This window comes from Wolffia australiana, chromosome 10, assembly GCF_029677425.1.
Source record: "Wolffia australiana isolate 7733 chromosome 10, ASM2967742v1".
NCBI classification, from domain to species: domain Eukaryota; kingdom Viridiplantae; phylum Streptophyta; class Magnoliopsida; order Alismatales; family Araceae; genus Wolffia; species Wolffia australiana.
Genome location: NC_135844.1, coordinates 9,081,963 through 9,107,571, shown reverse-complemented (window position 1 = coordinate 9,107,571; position 25,609 = coordinate 9,081,963). Strand labels below are relative to the sequence as shown.

At 47.6% G+C, this 25,609-nt stretch overlaps 2 protein-coding genes across 3 annotated transcripts; one reads left to right on the top strand and one right to left on the bottom strand.

Moving 5' to 3' along the window:
- Positions 1-935: 935 nt before the first annotated feature.
- Positions 936-24,516, top strand: LOC144708225 (fanconi anemia group D2 protein). Of its 2 annotated transcripts, none has more exons than XM_078581451.1 (31): positions 936-1,366; positions 1,437-1,884; positions 1,959-2,213; positions 2,294-2,506; positions 2,610-2,741; positions 2,919-3,048; positions 3,123-3,169; positions 3,245-3,346; positions 3,650-3,736; positions 4,074-4,216; positions 4,325-4,419; positions 4,524-4,608; positions 4,704-4,755; positions 4,845-4,925; positions 7,182-7,277; positions 7,378-7,481; positions 8,755-9,217; positions 9,689-9,727; positions 9,888-10,068; positions 10,169-10,305; positions 10,387-10,573; positions 21,821-22,050; positions 22,131-22,226; positions 22,304-22,393; positions 22,474-22,506; positions 22,590-22,721; positions 23,239-23,299; positions 23,366-23,421; positions 23,476-23,532; positions 23,612-23,735; positions 24,340-24,516. In XM_078581451.1, exons 1-31 carry the CDS (start codon positions 960-962, stop codon positions 24,417-24,419), a joined length of 4,443 nt encoding a protein of 1,480 aa, XP_078437577.1. In that variant the 5' UTR covers positions 936-959; the 3' UTR covers positions 24,420-24,516. The 2 variants fall into 2 exon arrangements, with proteins under 2 accessions (XP_078437577.1, XP_078437576.1); XM_078581450.1 differs by having other exon boundaries at positions 9,623-9,727.
- Positions 24,517-25,026: 510 nt separating this feature from the next.
- Positions 25,027-25,309, bottom strand: LOC144708226 (outer envelope membrane protein 7-like). The gene has a single exon (XM_078581452.1). It carries the CDS (start codon positions 25,307-25,309, stop codon positions 25,127-25,129), a length of 183 nt encoding a protein of 60 aa, XP_078437578.1. The 3' UTR covers positions 25,027-25,126.
- Positions 25,310-25,609: the final 300 nt, after the last annotated feature.

Here is a 25,609-nt window from a genome sequence, read left to right as displayed (position 1 = left end):
TGTATCTTATCTTAAATGTATTCCTATCTATATTTAATCCTAAACTATGTTTAAACTTATATTGAATCCTACATCTATTTCTCTAACGAGTATATGGGGTACGTGTTTATTTCTTACTAGCTAATCTTTTATTAAAGTCCCTATTGGTCCAGACTCTGTTCTTCTGTTCCCCCCCTTTGCTGATGTGGCATCCGAGTGCTGATCCTACGTGGCAATGACAAGAAAAACTCCTCTTATCAAGGGGAAGAGGGAGCGATCGAGAGAGAGAGGGAGAAGGAGAGGGAACGAGAGAGAGAGAAAGAGGGAGAAGGAGAGGGAACGAGAGAGAGAGGGAGAGAGAGAGAGAGGGAGAGAGGGAGAGAGGGAGGGGGAGAGAGAGAGAGAGAGAGACAGAGAGAGAGAGATAGAGAGATAGAGAGAGAGAGGGAGGAGAGGGAAAAGGAGCGTTCGAGAGAGAGAGAGAGGGAGATGAAGAAATATTTCTATCGCCACCAAAAGTCATCCATCTGCTCTGTCATTTCCGTCATCTATCATTCGTTACAGATGACGGATGACTAAAAGCTCTCCTTTCACTCATCCGTCCGTCACTCTGAATGATGATGGGTGACGTTTTTTGAACGGAGGATGATGAAATGGCATCCATCCTCCAGCTCTGGTTACCATTAGGGTTCGCCCAACTGATATCCGTTGGTCATCTGGTATCGGACAATCAATATCTGATATCCGGGAAAAAATGGGACGGTGCCTTTCCGGTATCCGATACAGCATCCGTCCCGGTACCGTCATCTAGTACCGGTATCGGGACGGGCGAACACTAGTTACCATAACCTGATCAGTGAATGTGCCTATTTTTGGCGCCAAAATGGCTCCGTTTGAATGTGCCTATAAATAAGACCCCCGGTTTGGAACTGTGCTCTTTCTCATTTTCAAATTTTTGCGCTGCTTGGTCGATCCTTTCCATGGGGTTTCTCCGGCGAATCCCTCCCTCGGCAGGTAGCCGGAGAGACGCGCCTACGGAGGATGTTGAGGCCAGCGAACGAGATCGGAGAAGATCGAGCGGCGGATCGTCAACAACTTCTTCACAGCTTGCGAATCCGCGAGATCAGATCGGCCGATTTCAGTCCGATAATCGTTGTCGATCGCAGGACGATGCTGATGGAGGAGATGATCTTCGCGTGGTGTTTTCCGTGCTCGCCGATGCAGGTTGCACGCTCTGTTCTTCCGGACCTCCTCTTCTTCCTGCAGACACGTTCGAGTTCCGGCGTCGGCTTGATCGCTGCTTCACTTCTTCTGAGGAGAATCCACTCCTCGAGCAGTTCCTCTCCGGATTGTCCACGTTCCTGAGCAGCCGTCTGAATCTGCGCAGGTATACGTGCGAATTCGTGGAGTTTCTCTTGGAATGAGGAGTTTTGATGTTGTTTCGCTGTCGTTTTTAGGTTTCTTGTCCCGGCGGCGCGGGAAGCATTATCTGGTACGAATGGAGTGTCATCGAAGGCTGATAGCCTTGCTCGTGTTCTCCTCTTGGTTGCATCGCTCCAGCCGCGACTCCAGCACCTGCTTCTCGAGCGGCTCCCCGAGTATTTCGACGCTGCCGAAGTTGCTGAGGATAACATACCGCGGTTGATTGTGAATCAGTTCAGGTGGTTGGACTTTGTTGTGGATCTGGAGGGGCTCTGTGAGAAATTGATGGAAGTGCTCTCCATCTGCCCGTTCCCTCTTAAGAAGGACATCATTGGATTTCTGCCAGAGATAATTGGTAACTGTGGTAACTCTTTGGGTGTAGTGGAGGCCCTGGAGAAGATGCTTCAGGAAGACTCGGAACTTGTTGTTCCCATCCTTGACGCCTTCTCCAATCTTAACTTTTCAAGCTCACAACTTGAGCAGGTGATTATGTTTTAGCGCCTTTAGATCCCATCTTCTCGTTCTTCTAACATTTGTTGTCTCTTGCATTTCTGAAGGTCGTCACTGTAGGTTTATCTTGCATTCGGACAGTACAAGCAGAACACTTGCCAGATTTGCTCAGATTTCTGCTGATCTCGTCAGATAAAGTAAATGTTGGTAGGATAATCTTGCATATACGGGAGCAGCTGAAGTTTTTTACCTTGCCCGATTCGCTTGCCTCCAGGCACAAGAAGCTCAAGGGAAAATCTGTTGCTGATGGGACAGAAACTTCAGCTCTTGAGGTTCTGAGATCCAGCCTCCGATTCAGAAACGTGAGGGATAGTTGATTAGGCTTAAATTTCTCAACTTTATGATTCTAATGGTCTAATGTTGTGTATCTTCGTGATTGAAGGTCCTGTGCGACGCCATCTTAAAAGAACTCAAGGGCCTCAATCAATCGAGAGATTGCAAAGTAATTGATGTGTGGTTTCTTGTTCTCTTGCACATTAATGGTGGCCCATGTCAGAAGGCTGTTGAGAAGATTCTGAAACGGAAGATAGTCGATGGTTGCATACTGGAGAGCCTCTTTGATCAATGCATTCAGGGACAAAGCAACCTTGTTAAGGTCTGTCTATCCCCCACATAATGAAATAAAAGCCAATTTAATTCATTCTTTGGTTTGCAAACACATTAAACTCCGAAAATTGCCCGTTATTTTACGCATGCAGGAATACTTTCCATCATTTTTATCATTATCCGAGCATCTACTGACATGCAATGAAGAGAAAGCAAGAAAATTTGGAATTCATTTGTATACTTTACTCTTTGGTGAACTCACAGACTCTTATTCGAGGCTCGAAGTAAGTGTGCTGTTGAATCATGGAAACAAGACATTTATCAGTCATAATTCTCTATTTTTCCTCGAATTTCATTTGATTGGTGCAAATATACGCGTGTCCAGTTCATTGATATCAGATTTACTCCTTTTTATCTTCAATTGTCAGAGCTAACCCTGATGTGAAATGCTGCATGCTCAGGTTCTCAGTTCATTGGTCACTCATGTAGGTTCTGGTGTTAGAATAGAAGTCAGTTCTGCCCTAGAAGCCATGACAATACTGGCGTCCAATTATTCCTCTGAACTGGTTGCGCTCTCTTCTCATGTAAATGGTACTGCATCTCCACGATACTCATCCATTTCCAGACTGCCATTCTTTGCCTCAGTATTGTCAATTTATGTTTAGGTATTCTGGACTATTTGGAAACGTTCGATGATCAAAATTTGAGAAAGGTAGTGTATATCTGACTTATGGTAATGTTCCTTTGCCCTCATGAAATGTTTTTTCAATGACTCTTCAATCCTCAGGTCTATGAAGTTTTTTGCCTGTTATCATTTTCGTGCCGCTTAAATGGTGATTCCCCTGGATCATCAATTTCTCGTGAGCTTATGATACTTGTCCGGAAACAGGTACAACAAATCGTTGTATTTTTCAGCTTCTAGATTTAATTGACTTCTGTTGGAGTTCGGGGTATTATATAATTTGCCTTTTTCAAGAGTTCTTTTCCATTTAAAGTATTTGGAACCCCTAGTGTTAACTTGCCCACTCCCAGGGAAGTGAGTTCTCCCATGGCCCCATCTTCTCCCCCTTCCTCTCTCTCTTCCTGCTTCTCTCTTGCTTCTGCTATCTATAAATCCTTCCATATGGTGTTCTGCAACATTTTTAATCCAATCATCTCAAATAATGGCAATGATATAGTTTGTTTTTTTCAGCTTGGCAATCCAGATATGAGGTACAGGAAGATGGGTATCTTTGGAACTTCAAAGATTGTCTCTGCACTTGGGGACCTGAGTTCTTCTGTAAGTTTTTTTCTTAAATATATCCCTGTATAATCCTGGGAAACAAAATTTGTCTTGGTCTTTTCATCTGTGTTGCTATGGTTTTGTCTTGAAAGCTAAATATCATTATCACTTGACCAAGTTGAAGAAGGCTGGGTGCTGACTCATGTATTACAAGATTGTGGAGTGGACATGCTCTAGAAATGTTAAATAATCTGTATAATCTTGACCAGAATATGAAATCTACAGTTGAATTTTTCTTGAATGTTCTGAATGTCATACTTTCCTCTGTCACAAAGAATTTATTTTAATTTAGTGACGAAAGTCATCTAAAAATTTCTCAATATTACTATCTCAGAAGGAAAATGTAGATGAAGCTCTGGAATTCTTGAAGGTTTCCTTTGACTCTTGCAAGCATGAATCATCTGCTTTAATATTATTGTATGATGAGTTCACAGCTTTAGTGAAGCATGGCAAACTGCAGACAAAAATTATGGAATGGTACTGCACATTTATGTTTGCAAATTATTTTATCCCTGAACTTCATAAAAAGATCCAAATCAAACATAGCTCCTGTACATCAAACTAAATGAATATTTATCTTTGTAGGATTGGCACGCGTCTTGGTGATTTTGAATCAATTTTCATAACTGACCTTGAAAGAGGCCAGTTGGTGTCTACAGAACCTTACATCGGTCTGGAAGGTATCGTACCCTTTTCAGGAAATTATTAGATCTCCTGGCCACAACTTATCTAGGTCTGAACGTGTTCCTATAGAAAAATTGATGCTATTGATATCTCTTTGCAGGTGATCCATGGATGAATCTAGACGGTGATACATCTGTCATATGCTTGAATATATTGCCAATATTGTCATCTTCGCCAGAGAAAAGGTGCGCTTTTCACTCTTGGCAACACCATGTCATTGTGCTGAAGTTTGTGTTGTGTTGATAAAACATCTCCACCCATTATTACTTATTGTCTTCAGCGGTCAGTCTAAGATGCAAAGTCTTCCTGCAATGCTTCAACTATTGTCCTCTGTGGGTGATGTCTTCCTTATCGCTTTCATTTCTCTTGTCTGTATGTTTTCAAGCGACAGGTTTCATGCCAATTATTTTAATTTGAATAGGTTGAAAGATCGGCAAATGGCGGTTCTCTTGAAGGCATAGATGCACTTCTTGGCTGCCCTTTACTTCTCCCTTCTCACAAGGTGATTTCTGATATGCTCCACCTTGTATGTAAAGCCCACTAAGGGTATTTAATCCTTACACTCTTTTCTGTATTTCCCTCTAACGATGCAGCCCTCCTTGTTGTGGGCAGCAATGAAAATTTGGTTTGTTTGTCTTTCTCAATGATGCCCAACCTTTTGTGACCCTAATGGCGACTTCCACTCCGCCATAGCTGTATACATTTCCTTTGATCTCTACTCTACCAAAGCCATCCCTGTAGGAGATGTCCATCCCACCAACCCTTTTCTTCTCATTCATAGATACACTCTCGCTAGAAGATCATAATGAATGTAGCTTTAAGGATGAAAAAGTGAAAGAGAGCTTGATGTAGGTTAGTGTCAGGGAATTGATTATGGAAGAAACAGAAGAATAGGTTGAGAATTTGGAAGGTTTGGAGTGACAGTGGCGGCTACTGGCCTGGATATGCACCTGTGCACCTCTAGGGAGCATTTCCTGGACCAAATTAGCCTTCTAATATAATAGGGAGCATCTTACTTAATGAATCAGCTCTCTCGTAGGGAACATCTCCCATATCAATCGACACATTTGCTACATCTCATGTTCCTTTCTTCTTCTGTCTTTTCTTGTCAAATCGGCGAAATGCTTACATCTCCTTGCCTGCCCGAATAGGGGGGCTACATGTATTTAAATGGAAACAATACCAGGACAAATGATAGAAATACACCTGGCAGAGTTTGGGGTTGTATAATATGCCCCCTTTAAGACCAGCTTGTCCCAAGATAGTATTTAGTCCCATTTTTGCCTGGTTAGCCCAGACCTAGTCCTGAAAGGAACATATGCTGGATCGGTGCAGTGGCTGAGTCGTGGGATGGACTGGAAATCTGCGGCATCTGGACTGCAATCTAGACTAGCGTGCAATGAACGCATGACAAGCAGTTGAGGCCTGGAGCACAGCTCCCAGCAGCAGGATATTGATGGTGGGTGTGGCGGTCACATTGATTGTAGAGATGAGTTGCAGGCGGCTGGGGGGGGTTTCTTATGCAGATCCCCCTTTCTGTTGCCTCTTCCATGGCCATCAATTAGAGATTTGTTTCTTTCGATTAAAGGGTAAAACGTCCCTACTTCTACTTCCCAATTTATAATTCACGGTCTAGTGAGTGACTAACAACAAATCCATCACCATAAGGGAGATGAAACGACTGCATCTGGACCACGAAGAAGCATGGAAAGAACTGTTCCTGTGGCGGTTGCCTGGCTTCAAAAGTGTCTGTCATTGGGTAAGATGGCTGGTTGTTGTATATGCTTGCCATCAGTTGTCCATAATTGTCAGATGTCACTCATGACCACTGGTTACCGCCTATGATCACTGGCTGTGAAAAAGTGCCAATATTCAATCATGATCGCCTGCTACCATCCCATCTGGCAGTTAACTCTGCTACCATGTCAAGGCTTCCACAGGAGGGAAAAGATTCAAATGTGGAAAGGAGGGGCATATTTATACAGCTGCGTGCTGGGCCTGTTGGTCAATGGGCCCGTTTCAAATGATTGCAATGGATATCTTGGCTATAACTGTTTAGCAAATGTATATCAGGTGCTATGCCGTAATAGAAATAAAGGAGAAAAATGATTACACATAAGAGGTGAGGCATAAGGCTTGACACTCCTGATTGTATCAAGGCATATTTTTGTCTAGTTATTATTTGAATTTAATTTTTAGGCACAATTCAATTTATTTCAATACATATTTGCATATGGTTTCTTATACGATCCTGCTCCCGGAATGTATCGTGGAACACTTGTAAACCAACGATCAATAGAAAATATTCAAGATCCAATGTCAATAACAGGGGGAGAGGAGGTTCCCCGGGTAGAGAGAGTAAAGGAACTGGAATGGTCGGAGAAGTGCGGCTGTCGGCTTGAACTGCAAAGATGATGTGTTGACCTACGATCCACGAGAGAGAGAGTGAGGGAAACCCGGAGAGGGAGGTAGGGAAGGAGAATGGGTAAGCCTTACTGTGTGAATGCATGCCTCCCTCGGTCGCGGGAGAGGTCCTTAAGTAGGAGTTGATGTGGGTTGGCCGGGGCGCGCGTCATGGGCCTGGCCCGTGTCTTCCTCTGAGCGTAGACCCGCTGCCGGAGCATATCAGTTTCACATTTGAAAGTTTCTGGAATTTTTCATTTTGTTAGTATTTGTCTGTTATTTTTAATTATTTTTTTGCCCTGCTGAAGAAAATTTGAAGCAGTCTGTTGATTGTGTCATATTCGATGTTCCACAGTTCTTATATGCTTCAGCTTGGAATTCATTGAAAGAAATTCAGAAGAAGACAATAATCTTCTCTCTGTATTATGCGGTGAATTGGATAAGGGAATTGGTACGTTGGTTTTTATTTATTTGTGTGTCAATTGGGAATTTTTCAGTTGTTGGACATTCTCTATGCTCGGGAATGTGTCTGATCCACAGATAACTTGCAGTTCAATGCTTTTGGTTCGCAAGTTACTACAGTATCTGGTTGTCTAACTCAGGGGCTGAGAGAAGAAACAACTGAAAAACTCCTGAAACGATTGAGAAATATTATGTAAGTGGATTCTCTTAAAAATTACTTTTAAACTTGAAAACCATGCTGGAAACTTTCCAATTGCATCATGAGTGAAACAATTGCAGTTATGCAAGTAATAGCACATTTTTTTTGTTTACGCGCACAAGGTATTGTCTTATGATCTTAAATCCTGACAACGGGTTCAGTAGAGTAGATGGTATGGCCCCATGGAAGATGGCTGAGGTGGACATGCAGGAAGGTAACTTTATGGAATGTCTGACATTAACTTTGGCTTCTTTCCAATATGGATTTGATATAGGCTTTTTCAGAAAATCCTAAACTATATGAAATAATATGGAAATTAAGATAAGAGGGAAAGCCTACCAAGTGGGCCCAAACCCACAGGTCCGACGATCAAAACCTTGCTCTGATGCCCAATCGCTACAAACCTCTATGTAGGTTTGCTTAGGGGAGGAGGGATAGAGAAATGTAGACATTCCAAGGGCTGGAGCGTAGAAGGGGAATGGTCAGAAGAGACGTGGAAACTACTGATTTACTCTTGCTGTTCCCCACACCAAGACCCTATTCGACGATAAAGGGGTTGAAGCCAAATAATACCCTCCTTAACATTACTCTAAAAATCCCATAATACTTGTGGGATTTCAACTGGGACACAGTGGTTTAAGTAGCCCTATTTTGGCCTACATGAGATTCTCATATATTGATCTCATAAGGGAAGTTTACAAATAATGATAAATACAGGGTAGACATAAAAGCATGTCTTCGACTGACACTCATAGAAAAGAATCTGATATTGATGCTAGAATTATGATTGTTGATGTTTGAGAATCAGGCACCTACGTTGGTGCTGAACTATCATTCACCGCCAAAAATATTGCCTCTGTATTTAGTTATTGAGTTGTGATGCGTCATAGATGTTCTTAAATACGCTTCCTGGGGGCGGACTGAGTATTCATCTGTAAATTTTCAATGACTTTTGTTGTCTTTAAGTTTTTCTTATCTCCTGCGATCTGGCTGGAGAACTAGAATGGTCTATCGTTGTTAAATATTTTTAGTTTCATTGATTTGCTGGTGACAAAACCCTAGAACACCTAGCTCCATTGGTCGATAATTTTCGCACAACACAGACGGAATAAATTCAATTGTCTAAGGGGCACAAACCTAAACCTAGCTATCTCTTCTGTGCATTAAAGCCCTGATCGGCATCTAAGAATTTTCTTCTCCATTGAGATTGTAGTAGTCAAATGCATCCCTCACGTAATGTTTTGTTCTATGTGCTGGCGTTATGCAGATTTCTGGAGAATTTACTGAATTACCTTCTAAAATTGCACCATGTATCCCTTCCACCGTTGAATTTTGACGCCGACATGCCTGATGCTCTTCCTACAAACCATAAGCAGCCTTCAGAAGAGAAAGAAGGTTGTGCTTCTGGTATGGACACTGCTTCAGTCAGCAAGAAAAGGGGACGCAAAAAGAAATTTAATGCAACAGGAAAATCTGGAAATGACAATATGAAGCAACAGACAATAGTTGACGCATTTGAAAGATCCGGAAGCCTTGAAAAGACAGTCAGAGCTTCTTCCACTTCATCATGTACTGAAAAGATATCCCAGACTGTCAAGCACGAGGGATCTTCTCATCCTGATCATTTGGATGCTGTCGAGATGTCTGAAGTTCCTACAGTTTTGTACTCACAGGAGTCAAAATTTAGAGTTTTGCATGCAGATTGTTTGACTTTACTTTCATTATCTAAGGTACATTTTTTCTGTCCTCTGATTTTGTTTTAGTTTTTGCCACGTCTTTATATTCCTCTGTATTATCCTGCGTTACCTCCCAAGGAAAACAAATTGTTAGACAAAAAATCCACATCTTTCTAAAACCTAAAAAATTCATGTTTCTTTATCTCTAACAATTTCGTATCTCTTATAAACCTAATTCGATTTTATTAGTGGCCATGGAGGGGTATTAAATGTTGGAAAATTTTTGAAGATGAATGATTAAGTAATAGCTGAAAATTTACAGAAAAGTAATAGCAAGGAATTGTACATTTCGTCATCCTCGTCATTGTGCCACCAAAATAATTCTTTTATGAGCTCGTCATTGTCTCGTTATCACTTCATTGTTGTCTCAACATGGTCTTATCATTTGTCTTGTGCCAGAGATGGATTAGGATATCTGAGGATGATGATAAGTTACTGAATTCCATTATATTTTCCTTCTCGCAGCAAAGTGAAGGTTCATGCTGTTCTGATCCTAAAGCAGAGGTGAATCTTGATATTTACTTTTCCCCTCCCATTAGTTCTGTAATTCAATTCTTTTTCTTATAATCTTATTTAAATTAAAGTAATATTTTCTAGTCAGCATTCTACCCCCTGTAGATAATACACTTTCAAACTGATTTCTCTCTCTCTATCTCCTTACTAGCTGTGCTTGCATCTCTATCTCCTTCGTGAGCTTCACAGAAGACTTGATTCATTCTGTCCTACGAGAAAACCGTCACCTGCACATCATGTGACGATGGCTACTGATTTCTTGGGGAAAGTCAGGCCGCTCTTTCTCAGCCTAAGGAAACATCTAGACAATGCTTTATCCCTTCTGACGAACGGTAAGAATATATTATATATAAATTTAAATTATAAATTTTCTTTACTGTCAAGAAATCTAATTTTATTTCTGGTTGTGTTTGAACTGGTGGATTCGTGTAGGGAAGAACGCCGCTTGCATAGAACATTGGAAATGTCAGCATGCTTCTGCCGGGAACCCCGACTTGCCATCTTTCTCACTTTCCAATGCCTTGGTCGGAAGCTTCGTCTGTCAAGAAATCTTTTACTGCTTTGGGAAGGTTAAACTTAATTTTCTTTTCTTTTTCCCTGTTGTAATTTCTTAACACACGATATTTACGCAATTCCCCTTCTTTATCCAGATAATGAATATGAGAGAGCTGTTTGATTACACAAACATCCCGGTTCTTAAGGATCTTCTCGGTATTTTGCAACCCACATCAATGCCGGGTGACTTTGTCCTCAGCATTGAACCACCCCCTTCTCCCGGAAATATAGATTTTCTTTACTGTGGCGCTTTCTCATTTCTTGAAGAAGTTTTTAACACAGGTACCAGAAAGTTTTTTTTAGCATCTATTAGACCGTTAGTCGGCCCTAGGGTGGCAGACGATGACGAATTCATCATCGTCATCTCCATCATCATCATCATCATCATCGTCATCCATGTTTGAGCTTAGACAAACAATGACGACAGTGGTAATTCGGCATCAACCTGATGATGGCTCTTGGAAATTGGATGACAATGGTGATTCAAAATCCTCATTGTCATCGGCATCTCCAAATATCGTCATCGTCCTCATCATCCATGTTTGGGCTTGAAAGAATTTCCAAGAGCCATCGTCAGGTTGATGCTGAATTACCGTTGTCGTCATTGTTTGTCTAAGCTCAAACATTGATGATGATGACGATTCAAGTTCCTCATTGTCATCATCATCCATAATTTGGGCTTGGATGAATTTCCAAGACCCATCATCTGGTTGATACCAAATTATGTTGGGGAAGAGAAGAAGAAGATAATGACATAACTTGAACAGAGTACATGTAAGGGTATATGTACCCTAAGAGGGAGAGAGGATAATAGGGCTAATGGGCTTATAGAATAGGGCCCATTAGCCCATGAGGGATAGTCTATCACTAACACCCCCCATGGCGAAGTATGGATATCTTCCATACCGAGCTTGGAGACGGCACGTTGAAGAGGGCGGGAGAGTCCTTTGGTAAGGACGTCCGCTGCCTGGTCGGCGGATGCAACAAAGTCCAGGTCAAAGATCCCTTCGTCAACTCGCTCCTTGAAGAAGTAGCGGTTGCGCTCCATGTGCTTGATGCGGCCCTGTTGTCCAGGGTTCTTGGCCAACGCGATCGTCGACTTGTTGTCGCAGAAGAAGTGAATTGGGCCAGCATACTCCACGCGAAGATCGTGAAGGATGCCGTAAATCCACTGGCCCTCAGAGGCCCCATCGGCGAGTGCGCGGTACTCAGCTTTGGCGCTAGAGCGGGAGACTTTGTCCTGCTTGCTACTTTTCCAGCTGACGAGACTGCCAAAAACAAACGTGCAGTAGCCCGTGGTGGACCGATGATCCACAACGGAGCTGGCAAAGTCAGCATCAGTGTAGACTTTCACTGTCTGGTCAGTGCTGCGAGGGAAGAGCAGGCCCTTTCTGGGGCAGCCCTTCAGGTACGCAAGGACCCTGTGGGTGGCCTGATGGTGAATCTCCTGTGGGGAGTGCATAAACTGACTGAGCAGGTTGACGGCGAAGGCGATGTCGGGCCGAGTGTGCGTCAAGTAGAGGAGCTTCCCCACCAGCTGCTGATACCGGTGGGAATTCGTCAGCGGCGAATCCTCCCCTTTGCCCAACTTCACGTTGGGATCAATGGGAGTGCTCACCGGCGCACAATCGGTCATTCCTGTCAGTGCCAGTAAGTCGACGGCGTATTTCTGCTGCGAGACGAAGATCCCACGGGGGGAGTAGGCTACCTCAAGACCAAGGAAGTAGCGAAGAAGGCCTAGGGCCTTGATCTCAAACTCCTTAGCCAAGGCAGTGCTGAGGCGGACAGCTTCGGCAGCATCAGATCCCGTGATAAGGATGTCGACGACGTACACGGCAAGAATGGAGACACCGTTCGGGCGGTGACGGAAGAAGAGAGAGGCATCTCCATTGCTCTAAGTGTACCCTTCGGTCTTCAGAACAGAGGAGAACCTCCCAAACCACATGCGCGGGGACTGCTTGAGTCCATAGAGGGACTTCCGCAGTCGGCACACGTGACCGGGGGGGCCGAGTGAGTAGCCCGGGGGTTGCTGCATGTACACCTCCTCCGTCAAGTCGCCGTGCAAGAAGGCGTTCTTGACGTCGAACTGGCGGATGGCCCAGTGGAAGTGCGCTGCAAGCGCCAGAAGAAGCCGGACATTCTCCATCTTCGCCACGGGAGAGAACGTCTCGAAGTAGTCCACGCCATAGGACTGAGTGAACCCCCGAGCCACAAGCCGAGACTTGAGGCGTTCGAGAGTACCGTCCGCATGATGCTTCTTGGCATGAATCCACTTGCAGTCCACTACCCTCTTGCCGGAGGTAGTGGAACGGCGCCCCACGTGTGGGTCTTGAGGAGAGACTGCATCTCCTCGTCCATCGCCGCTTTCCAATGGGGAGAAGCGATAGCATCGGCTAAGCGTCGAGGAACGGGATCCGACTCGATGCGGGTGAGGAACAACCGGTAGGGAGGACTCAGCCGGTCAAAGGAGAGGTAATGAGAGAGGGTAGAGGGGGGCCTTAGTGCACTGACGGACCCCTTTCCGTAGAGCAATAGGCCACCCCAACTGATCGTCACCATCGACAGGAGAAGAAGCGGAAGCAATGGGGGACTCCCCGGGAGGAGCAGTAGACGACACATCGGGAGTCGTAGGAGACTCACCGGAGGCGAGGGTAGTCCGGGAGGGGTGACGAGGTTGGTCACCGAGAGAGGAGGAGGGTGACGCACCGGGGTTTGACAAGGATAGGGGGCCGGAAGGAGGAACGGAGACCAATGGGAGAGGGAGAGCTGCCGAAAGGGGAAGGGCAGGTAACGAAGAAGAGGTAGAGGACACGTCCAAGGACCCCGCAGGAGGAAGTGAGGAAGAGGAATCAAGGGGAGAAAGATCCGGAAGTGAGGAGGGTGGAGTGGGAGTGGTGGACTCCACGATGGGACTTGGCCCCAAGGGGGCCGAGGAGCCTCATCCAGCGGAAGGCGTGATGAGGTAGAGTAGTCCCAAAATAGGGTTCATGCTCGGCAAAGGTGACGCGTTGCGAGATGAAGAACCGCCGAAGGCGGATCATCGCACCGGTACCCTTTTTGGAGGGAAGAGTAACCCACAAACACACACCGGAGTGCGCGTGCATCAAACTTCGTGCGTGTGGGAGAAGTATCATGGACGTAGGTGGTGCAGCCGAAGATACGAAGCAAGAGTCCCGTTCGCAAAGAAGCATTCGGGAATGCCACAGTCATCCGGTCCAAGGGGCTGGAGAACTCCAGGAGTGGGGTGGGGATACGGTTAACGAGGTGAGTACTCGTCAAAACCGCCTCTCCCCAATAACGCCCCGGCGCCTTGGAGTCCAACAGCAATGTCCGCGCCGTCGAGGTAACATAGCTGATGCGACGTTCAGCCATGCCATTCTGCTCGGGCGTGGCTACACAAGAGGACTTGTGGAGGATGCCCCGGTAGGCAAAGAAGGAGGCGAGGTCAGCGTTGAAGAAGTCCCGAGCATTGTCGGAACGAAAACGCTGGATGCCTCGACCAAACTGTGTCTGTACCATGGCGCAAAAGTGTCGAACATTCTGGGCAACCTCCGACTTCGCAGTCAGGAGGTAGACCCACGTATAGCGGGTAGCTTCGTCCACAAAGAGTAGAAAGTAGCGGTGCCCTTTCAGACTGATCTGCGGTGCCGGCCCCCAAACATCACTTTGGACTCGGAACAGCAGGGTCGATGTGTGAGACAAGGATGAAGTAAAGGAGGATCTGCGGTGCTTGGCTAACTGTCAAGGAGGAAGACAAGAATACTCGTTGATGGTTTAGGGAGTTACAAGAAGAGGGTATTTATACCCTAAGATAGTTGAGGGATAAGTGGGGTTAGTGGGCCTTATAGAACAGGGACCCACTAACCCTATGACGTCACACTAACAGCCCCCCGCAAGTGAGGTGTGGATATCATCCATGCCGAGCTTGGAGACTGCACGGACAAGTAGGGGGTTGGACAGCCCCTTGGTGAGTACGTCGGCAGCCTGGTCGGATGAAGCAACAAACTCGAGATCGAATATCCCCTCGTCCATCCGCTCCTTGAAGAAGTAGCGGTCGCGTTCCATGTGCTTGATTCGACCCTGTTGACCGGGATTCTTCGCCAGGGCAATGGTAGACTTGTTGTCACAGAAAAAGTGGATCGGGGCGGCATACTCAACTCGTAATTCGCGGAGTATCCCATATATCCACTGGCCTTCCGAGGCCCCATCGGCAAGAGCGCGGTACTCGGCTTCCGCACTCGAGCGTGACACTTTGTCTTGTTTGCGGCTCTTCCAAGTGACAAGACTGCCGAAGATAAAAGTGCAGTACCCTGTCGTGGATCGGTAGTCGGTCACCGACCCAGCGAAATCAGCATCGGTGTAGACTTTGACGGTCTTGTCGGAGCTGCAAGGAAACAATAAGCCTTTCCCGGGACAGCCCTTCAGGTATGCAAGAACCCGATGGGCTGCCTGTCGATGGATCTCATGTGGCTCGTGCATAAACTGGCTGAGAAGATTCACGACGAAACTGATGTCTGGCCTCGTATGAGTGAGGTACAGGAGCTTCCCCACCAACTGCTGATACTGGCGATGATTCACCGGGGGTGAGTCCTCCCCTTTGCCCAATTTGACGTTTGGGTCAATAGGAGTACTCACCGGTGCACAATCAACCATGCCTGTGAGCTTCAGCAAATCAACGGCATACTTCTGCTGGGATACAAAGATACCCCGAGACGAGTACGCCACCTCCAGGCCAAGAAAGTACCTCAAGGGTCCAAGGGCCTTGATCTCGAACTCGACAGCAAGAGCAGCAGATAGGCGGGTTGCCTCCTGAACATCTGACCCGGTGATCAACATATCATCGACGTATACCGAGAGAATCGCAATCCCTCCTTGTCCATGATGGAAGAAGAGAGTCGCATCGCCATTACTCTGAATATACCCTTGAGCACGCATGACGGAGGAGAATCGACCGAACCACATCCGGGGAGACTGCTTTAGTCCGTAGAGAGACTTGCGCAGGAGACAAGCTGTCCCCGGTGGGCCCGGATACCCAGGTGGATGCCGCATGTAGACTTCCTCTGTCAAATCCCCGTGCAAAAAAGCATTCTTGACATCGAATTGCCGAATAACCCACTGGAAGTGGGCCGCCAGTGCAAGCAACAGTCGAACGGTGTCCATCTTGGCCACCGGAGAAAATGTCTCGAAATAGTCAACACCGTAGGACTGTGTGAATCCCCGCGCTACAAGTCGAGACTTGAGGCGCTCAAGTGTGCCATCCGCATGATGCTTCTTGGCGTGGATCCACTTGCAACTCACGGTTTGCTTGCCTGGTGGTAGTGGCACGACATCCCAAGTATGATTTTTGAGTAAGGCATGCATCTCTTCGTCCATCGCCGCCTTCCAACGAGGAGAAGCGATAGCGTCAGCTAGGCAGCGTGGTACGGGATCCGAATCGATGCGGGAGAGAAACAGCTGGTAGGGAGTACTCAGCCGTCCGAAAGACAGATAGTGCGCAAGAGGGTAGAGGGGAGTGCGGGTGCACTTTCGAACCCCTTTTCGGAGAGCAATGGGCAGATCAGCATCGTCGTCGTCGTCAGATAAGGACGAAGCAGAGGGATCACCTGACAGAGGAGCGGAAGCAGGAGATGGTGATCCATCAAGCATGATAGACTCATCAGGGGGATGAGAAGAAGGGGACGGCGAAGTCGATGAAGATGGTGAGAAGGGTCCACGATGGGTGCCACCGAAGGACTCTCCGACGGAGGAGCAGGAAGGTCAAGTGAGGGTGGAACAGGAGGAGGAGATAGGTTAGGAACTGTGGGTTCCTCAGACGTAAACGGAATGATCTCCAAGTGGGGAGACAAAGGATCCTCACCAAGCGTGAGTCGGGTGAAGAAGAGCTAGCTGCAAAGGGTGAACTCCGAACGTAACATTCGCAGAGACAAAGAAGCGTCGAGAGGACGGGTGGTAGCAACGATACCCTTTTTGGGTGAGTAGCCCACGAAGACACATTTCAGGGCCTTGGCGTCGAGCTTCGTCAGGCCCGGTGTAGTGTCGTGGACGTAGGCGATGCATCCAAAGACTCGTGGAAGAAGATCCGTGCGAAGTTTCACGTTCGGGAAGGCCGCTTCCATCCGATCAATAGGAATGCCGAACTCAATGCTCGATGATGGAAGACGATTTACGAGGTGAGATGCCGTAAGCGTCGCCTCACTCCAATAGCTCCATGGTACATTATAATTCAGCAACAAGGTGCGAGCCGTCGATGTCACGTAGCCGATACGACGTTCAGCAATCCCATTCTGCTCCGGAGTAGCAACACAGGATGACTCGTGAAGAATGCCCTGAGAGGCAAAGAACGAATCTAGTTCGATGTTAAAGAAATCTCGAGCGTTGTCGGAGCGGAACCGCTGAATTTGACGACCGAACTGTGTCTTGATCATCGCAACAAACTGCTGAACAGTCGCCGCAACAGCCGATTTTGCCACAAGAAGATACGTCCAGGTATACCGAGTGGCTTCATCCACGAAAATCAGAAACCACCGGTGTCCTTTGAGATCGGTTTGTGGAGCAGGTCCCCACACATCACTATGGATCCGATATAGTGGAACTGTCGTGTGAGAGGTGGATGGAGAGAAAGAAGCACGGCGATGCTTCGCCAACTGACAACTGTCACAAACAAACATCTTCGGGTCCAACCCCTTACACAAGTCCGGAAACAAACGCTGTAGAATAAGAAAAGGCGGGTGTCCCAGTCGCTGATGGGCAAGGTGGAGGCGACCACGTCTCTGCTCCGCAGCATCACTCAGGCTCCGCTGTATCATCAGACACGAACTGCCCCCACCGTCCAGCAGCAGCAAATCTCGATCCCGTCTAATCGTAATAGTCCTCCCCACCTTGTCAGACAAGAACATTCCATCAGGCTGAAGGTGAAATGAGCAATAAAGTGAATCAACAAGTCGCTGAGGGGACATAAGCACAGCACGAAGAGATGGCACATGCAAAACATTCGTGACTACACCGAGGCCGTCCACATGGATTGCCCCAATACCGGCTACCCGAAGTCTGCCTCCGCCCGCTGTAAGAACTGACCGACCCCCAACATGCTTCGTGTAGGACACGAATCTGTGATTGAACGGAGTCATATGCTCGGTAGCTCCCGAATCAATCACCCAGGTGGTATCCGACAGAAGTGGTGCGGTAAGAGCAGACGTCCCACAATACCAATCACTAGATGAAGAAGGAGATGACCCACCGAAGTTGCCGAAGGAAGCCGTGGACTGGGACTGCATGGCTGACACCATGGCGGTGAGCCGGGCTACCTCTGCCGTCAGCTGGTCGACGGAAGTAGACCCAGGAGACGATGTCTCGGCAATGAGCTTTGTCCTTTGCTTCCTTAGGTTCTCTTTTCTTGGGCGGTCCCCGGGACTCGCGATTCAGGCGCTTGAAACAGTTGGGTTTGATATGCCCAAACTTTCCACAGTAATCGCACTTCGGAAGTGCCTTCTCCGGTCCCGGTCCAGTGGGAGTCGTAGACGGTCGGGTGAGAAGAGCAGAGGAGTCCGATATAGGGTCCACGGAGTGGACTGCCGAAACTGCGAATGGCTTTCCGCTTCAGTGAGTTCCTGGACAAGTGAGTCGAAGTCTGGAAGGCCTTCGGCGCGCTTCAGGGCCTGACTGCTGATGGCATCATACGCAGGGTTCAGGCCGGCCAAGAATCCCATGAGACGGAGCCGTACGGTAACACGTCGATCTGCATTGTCCGTCCCTTCACCCGGAGCATAATAGTCAATATCATCCCATTTCTCCCGGTGAGCCATAGCATAGACGGCGATGGACATAGTTCCCTGAACAATCTTGCTTAAAAGTCGAGATCCGGAAGAGGCGCCAATTGTTCTGGTCGGAACCTCCAAATGAACGTGCTTGGTCCCAAAAAGCTTTGACGGTTAGACGGTTCCTGAATTTGGAGTAAATCTCCGGATGCAGGGTCTGATTGAGAAGCCAACCGCGGATAAAATGCTCCTCGGCCTGCCATGCGGAGAAGTACGGGCACGTCTTCGGTATAGGTGGATGCTTGTAATGCTTGAAGAGGAGCCGAGCCTGCAGAGTGGTCTCGACAAACGTCATCCATTGTAGGATGTTCGGACCACGAAGACGCTGACTGTCCACCGGGACGGGAAGTGGCGTGCCGATTTTGCTTGAAGGGAGCTTGTCCGCAAAGTCCGCCTCAGTATAAATAAGATCAGCAGGTAAATTTTCGACCTTCGAGGCACTAGGCTTGGGTTCGGCCATCAGTATTGACACGGGCAGCAGAGACGTCGTCAGACGACAGGAGAAACGAGCAGTCCAGATGACGAGGCGGGGCACAGGCAGCAAAATTAGCGTCGGAGGACAGAGAAACGGGCGGTTGACGGTGGATGACGCGACTGGATGACGATTCTGGCCTCGGGATGATGTCACAGACGGGCGGTTGACGAATCGGTCCGTCCGGTTGACGGTTAAGCCGTCCGGATGACGGATAAAGTCGTCCGGTTGACGATAAAGTCGTCCGGTTGACGCGAAACCCGTCCAGTTGACGGACGGTTGACGCCCTGGGACGCGACTGGATGACGTCCGGCGCCGTTTTCGTCCGCGACGGTTGCTTCCGGTGGGGACGGCTCCGGCGGTCGATCTGGGCCGTTTTCCGGACGTTTTCCGGCAGGTGGCTGGCCGTTTATCACCTTCAGAGATGACTACAACAGATTGACGACGGGATCTGCAGAATTCGAATGAATCTGCAGATCAACCGCTTGAAAAAAGAACCGCCGATGAAGAAAGCAGCGGACAGCGACGCTTGAACAAGGAGAGAAAAAAGAAAAAAAAACGCTGTGGGAGATGTCTTCCACAGGGACCAACTCGAGTAAGAGCCTAGGGCTCTGATACCATGTCAAGGAGGAAGACAAGAATACTCGTTGATGGTTTAGGGAGTTACAGGAAGAGGGTATTTATACCCTAAGATAGTTGAGGGATAAGTGGGGTTAGTGGGCCTTATAGAACAGGGACCCACTAACCCTATGACGTCACACTAACACTAACTGACAAGGTTCACAAAGCATAGTCTTAAGGTCCACGCCCAAACACAACGAGGGAAAAAGACGCTGTAAAGTGGCGAAAGGTGGGTGTCCAAGTCGCTGATGCATTATCAGAAGGCGTCCCCGACGCTGCTCAGCCACCGAGAGAAGAGTCTGGTGCACCATGAAGCACTGGGAGTGGCCTCCATCGTCCAGCATCAGCAGTCCGTTCTCCCGCCTAATCGGTGTAGTCCGGCCCACCTTGTCAGACAGAAACATGCCGTCAGGTTGTAGGTGGAAGGAGCAGGAGATAGCATCAACTAAGCGCTGCGGAGACATAAGCACGGCCCTCAGGTCAGGGACATGGAGAACGTTGTGGACCACACCGAGGCCGTCCACATAGACTGCCCCGATTCCGGCCACACAGAGACGTCCACCCCCGGCCGTGAGGACAGTGCGGCCACCCCGATGCCGCTCATATGATACAAACCGGGCATTGCTCGGGGTCATGTGTTCGGTAGCCCCCGAATCAAGGACCCAAGTCGTATCGGAGACGACAGGTGAGTGGAAGGCCGTATGGCCACAGTACCATGCATCTGAAGATGAAGGAAGGGAAGACGCACCAAAGCCGCCGAAGTAGGCCGTGGGAGTTCTGCAGGGCAGCCTTCTGGTCACGGAGGCGGGCCAAATCTGCCTGAAGCTGGTCCATAGTCACTGCGGAGGGGCTGGCGGAGGAGGAATCAGAATGGGCCACCATGGCCTTGCCTTCTGCGGCCTCTTTCTTCTTTCGCCAGTCATTCAGGCGCTTCTTGCACTTGTTCTTCCCGTGGCCCGGTTTGCACTGTCGAGCAAATCGTCGTCCCAGCTGGAGGAGCGGCGGAGGTGGGCGTAGGGAGGATCGACGGTACCTTGCCGCCTGAAGGGAGGGCAGAAAGTAGTGCGGTCGACTCACCCGGGGGGCCGGAGGAGGGAGTCCCATGGAGGAGGAAGTGGCTTTCCTCTTCTTGAAGCTCCTTCACCAACTCCTCGAGGGCAGGAGGACCTTCCTTGCGGTGCAAGGCACGACGGCACGCGTCATCATACTCGCGGTTCAGGCCATTGAGGAAGCCCATGATCCGCAGAAGAAGCACATTCTGGAACGTCTTGGACGTCAGATCGTCGGGCGGTAGGTAGTAATCCACTTCATCCCACATCTTCTTGTGGGCAAGTGCATATTCAGAGATTGTCAACGTCCCCTGACGGAGATTGCTGGCCTGACTTGCAAGGGAATAAAGACGCCACCAGTCGCTTTCCCGGCCACAGAAAGAACGCACCTGATCCCAGAAGCCTTTCACCGTTTTCTGATGCGGAAGACGGTCGCGGAAATCTGGAGCCAGGGTGTACGCATACATCCAGCCGAGGATGAACTGGTCCTCAACGTCCCACGCTGCATAATGTGGGTGGTCGATGGTAAGGGGGTCTTCAATGCAATGCTTGAAGAGCTGGCGCGCCTTCAAGGTGGTCTCGACGAAGCGCATCCACGGGAGTAGATTCGGGCCCCATAAGAGTGTCGTCTCGGGGACTGACGGAAGCGGATGAGCCTTGTAGGACAGTGGCTTCTCCAGGAAGTCGGTCTCGGTGAACGGCATGGTGCTGTTACGGCGCTGCTACGGTAGTGCTGCGGCTGCGGCTGTGCATGCGCGACGGCTTCGGGCTGCGGCTGCTGTGCGTGCGCGGCGGCTGCGGGCTGTGGCTGCTGTGCGTGCGCGGCTGCTGTGCGTGCGCGGCGGCTGTAGGTGGGCGATGTCAAACCCTAGGGAAGGAGCTCTGGAGCTCTGATACCATGTTGGGGAAGAGAAGAAGAAGATAATGACATAACTTGAACAGAGTACATGTAAGGGTATATGTACCCTAAGAGGGAGAGAGGATAATAGGGCTAATGGGCTTATAGAATAGGGCCCATTAGCCCATGAGGGATAGTCTATCACTAACAAATTACCATCACCGTCATTGTTCGTCGAAGCTCAAACATGGATGAGGATAAAGATTTAAAATCCGTGCCGTCATTGGCATCCTCAAATCTCGTCATCATCCATGTTTGGGCTTGGATGAATTTTCAAGAGTCATCACTAGGTTGACGCCCAAATACCATGGTCTTCATTGTTTGTATAAGCTCAAACATGGATGACAATGGCAATTCAAGATCCTCATCGTCATCGGCATCCCCAAATCTCATTGTTGTCATCATCATCCACGTTTGGGTTTGGATGAATTTCCAAGAGTCATCGTTAGGTTGATGCCGAATTACCATGGTCGTCATTGTTTGTCTAAGCTCAAACATGGATGACGATGACAATTCAAGATCTTCATCATCATGGGCATCCCCAAATCTCATCATCGTCATCATCATCCATGTTTGGGCTCGGATGAATTCGCCCTCATTGACGCCAAACCTTTACAGGGCCTCGGCTCATTTCTCATTTTTCTTATTTAATTTTTTTATTTTCTTTAATTGTAGCATGCCAAAACTCACTCAAACTGGCATCAGAAGTCGTGATCACTCTGGAATCGCTTATAAAATCAATTGCTATCTTCCTCAAGTTTCTAGAAGAAGGCGGCAAAAGCGTATCTATAACTTTCAGCAAGCAACTCTCCCCGTTGCTTCAACACAGACTGGGAGCTTCCGCATGTAATTTGCTGGCGCGTGATTGGTCGGCGGATAACCCGGAAAATCCCTTTAAAGATAAAGTCGTAACAGTTTCCATTCCCATTTTCCGAAATTACAAATAATTTAATAGGAGATGTTAAAATTGAAAGCCTTGCTCCAGGGAAAAATCTTGCCGCACATAATTCAAATTTACCTCAGAAATACGAAATCTAGACGCGAGGCGTTGTTCGACTTGGCCTGCTCGATCTTGCCAAAGGTAAAACCAACCCAACATTTCTGTGTTTTTTTTTGCCTCTTTTTTTAATATTTTAAAATCTGGATATTTAATTTCAGGCCTCTCATGGGAAATCCAGAGAGCAGGAGCCCACTTACGGCGTCCCCTTTGTGTGCTCCTCCACGTTCATGGCATGGTACAGGACATTGGTGAGAGGCCTTTTGTTTCCAAGGACCGCTTGTGAAATTTCCCCCTCCATTTCTCTTTCTATAACTTTTCCATTTTCCAGCACGAGGAAAACATCTCAGAGCTTGAAAACCTGGTAAGTTGTGACTATACCTTATCCATGGACCAGCCCTCCTTTTCAAAACTAAAATTATAACATTAATTATATTGGTATTCCAGATTGGAAGAATATGTCCCTCGAAGAAAAGGAAAGAGAACAAGAGAGTAGATGCCGACGTCATCTTCGAAGGGCTTCAGCAGTCTGTCGACGTGTCCGTGTCGTTGGTCCAGCTGTGCAAAACCCAGAACAAGGTGGCAAATATAGTTCCGGATCATCCCGGACATGGACGATGGACGGCATGGGACGAAGATTGTTCTGTTCGACGTCTGGATCAGTCCAGGGACGCGGACAGGACGGTTTTTTCTTCCGAATCGACGAAAACCGTCACGTCCTGTTTTCGTCCAACCTTGCGGATGGGACGATTTTTTCGCCCTGGGACGAAAACACCGCCCCGTCCGCGTCTCTGCACTGGTATAACTCCGGATCGTCCAGGACTTGGACGATGGACGGGACGGGACGAAGACAGGACGGTTTTTTTGTTAGAGACCTCCGGACGGGACGGTTTTTTCGTCCGAGTGGATGAAAACCGTCCCGTTTATTCGTCTCAGGACAAATTTCCGTCCCGGTTTTCGTCCAACCTCGCGCACCGGACTATTTTTTTATCTTGGTATGAAAAAACCATCCCGTCCGCGTCCCTGCACTGAGGAAATCTTCTCTCTTTTATGACAAGCTTTCATCTGTTCACTGAGGATACTTAGCGCAACGCAGGTTCGCGTGCACGCGCTGGCGGTTAAGTACGGGGCCAAGTTCGTGGATGCTTTTATAAAGGGTGAGCTGTTCGTGGAAGAATTTTATTTTATTTTTCACGATGATACTGATTAAGAACCTTACGCAGCATTCGACTTTTTGGAGGCTCATTTTCTGCTCCACGGCGATATTATTATTCAAATGGTACGTAATTTTTAAATATTTATTATTGTTATTTTCTGATTTTTCTACTGGCAGGTAAAAGATCTCCAGAAGGCAACGCGGACGATACAAGTTCTGTGTTCCGAGGCGAAGGTGGGGTGGAAAGTGGCCGGTTTATTTTTTTCTGTTTTATTTTAATCGAGAGGTTAAAAAAATTAAGAAAATATTTTAGAGGGGCGCAAAACAAACGATGGTCTCGGGCAGGGTCCCGGCCGCAAAAAGGTCCTTGGAGCGGTTCCTCTTCCGGGTCAAGGCCATGCTCCACAACACCTCCAATGGGCACAGCTTTTGGATGGGTTCGTTGCTGTCTCTCAATCTCTCCTTTTTTTATTGGAAGAAAAAGATTATTACAACCGCAATTTTTTTGGGATTTCTCATAATGTTTTTTTTGAAAAAATCTCTTTTTTAGTTCCTCCCAATCTGAGATCTTTCTTTATTATAATTTTAACTGAAAAAGATGCCGAATGTACGTAAAATTCTCAGTCTTTGTTTGCTCGATCTCCCCCATCTGAGATTTTATTGTTTAAATTTTCTGAACTGAAAAATTTTGAATCCGCGTAAATTTCTTTCTTTGGTTTTTCTCAATCTCTCCATTTTTTCTCGAAGAAACATTCTAAATTCCCCGAAATTTTCTTTTTGTTTGGTTTTTTTCATTCTCTGCATTTGAACTCTTATTGTTTACGTTTTTCGAAAAAAAACATGCTTCTGAACCGAGAATTTTCTATTTTTTATCTTCTTTTAATATCCCCAACTGATCCGCTATTACAATTCATTTTAAGCAAAAAAAATCTCTTTTTTGGATTCCTCTCTCTCTCGCCACGTGAGCTCTTATTGTTACGTGTTCCGGAAGAAAACAAAAATCTGAAAATCGAAATATTTTATTTTTTGGAATAATGGCAGGGAATTTGAAGCACAAGGACCTGCTTGGCCAGGTTGTGAGCTCACAGCTGTGCGCCGACGAAGAGGTGAGTTCGCCTTGACTTTCGAGTTTTTGGGCCGACGAAGAGAGAGAGGTAACCTATACAAGTGTAAAATGCTTCTTGCAACAACGCGATGTGAGAGAGACAGAGACAGATATGTAGGTAGATTGGTGGAGAGATAGACGTAGGTGGATTGGTAGAGAGAGAGAGAAAGACGTAGGTGGATTGGTGGAGAGAGAGAGATAGATGTAGGTGGATTGGTGGAGAGAGAGAGATAGATGTAGGTGGATTGGTAAGAGAGAGATAGATGTTGGTGGATTGGTGGAGAGAGAGATGGATGTGGGTAGATTGGTAGAGGGAAAGAGATAAATGTGGGTAGATTGGTATAGAGAAAGATACATGTAGGCATATTGGTAGAGAGATAGATAGATGTAGCTAGATTGGTAGAGAGAGATAGAGAAATGTTGGTAGATGGGTGGAGAGGGATATGTAGGTAGATTGGTAGAGAAATATGCAGGTAGATTAGTATAGAGAGAGCTGTTGGTAGATTGGTGGAGAGAGAGATGCAGGTAGAGCGGTAGAGAGAGAGATGCAGATAGAGCGGTAGAGATATATATATATATATATATATGTGGTGGATTGGACGAGAGATGGATATAGATGTAGGTAGACTGGAAGAGAGATGTAGATAGTTTGGTAGAGAGATACACACGGAGACATAAGGTTGGATAGAAATGAAGATACATGGGTAGAGAGAGACATAAAAGTTAGGCGCGTGGGGTGGGAGGCAGAAGCTGGTAGGAGGCGTCGTCGGGGTCGTAATTGGGGTCGAGCGCGCGGTCGATAGCGGAGCGGCCGCAGTCGAGGCAGGGCTTGCACGCGATCTCCATGGTGATCCAGCCCAGAACCACCGCCGCCACTCCGATCAGGACGCCCACCAGCGCCCCCATCTCGCTCTCTCCGATCTGATCTGATCTGATCTGATGTTATCTGATCTGCCGGATCCAACAACCAAACCTGCTGATTAGAGAGAGAGAGAGAGGGAGGGAGAGAGGGAGAGACGTCCCGCTGCCCGAGTAGAGTTCTGGGCTCCTTGTCTGGCCAATCAAGAGGAATATAGTTCGGGATTTTGGGGTGTATTAAATCATACCCCCCACGCCCTCTCTCTCTCTCTCTCCCCCCCTCTCACTCTCTCTCACATACTCTTTCTCTCTCGATCCCTCTCCCTCTCTCATACTCTCTCTCGCTCT

Excerpts from the sequence above, each read along its gene's own strand:
- LOC144708226 (XM_078581452.1), bottom strand. The coding sequence starts at position 25,309 with ATGGGGGCGCTGGTGGGCGTCCTGATCGGAGTGGCGGCGGTGGTTCTG.
- LOC144708225 (XM_078581450.1), top strand. The coding sequence starts at position 960 with ATGGGGTTTCTCCGGCGAATCCCTCCCTCGGCAGGTAGCCGGAGAGAC. Across the intron at positions 10,306-10,386 it reads TCTTTTACTGCTTTGGGAAG|ATAATGAATATGAGAGAGCT; the intron begins GTTAAACTTAAT and ends TTCTTTATCCAG. Across the intron at positions 22,051-22,130 it reads AAAATCCCTTTAAAGATAAA|GGAAAAATCTTGCCGCACAT; the intron begins GTCGTAACAGTT and ends GCCTTGCTCCAG.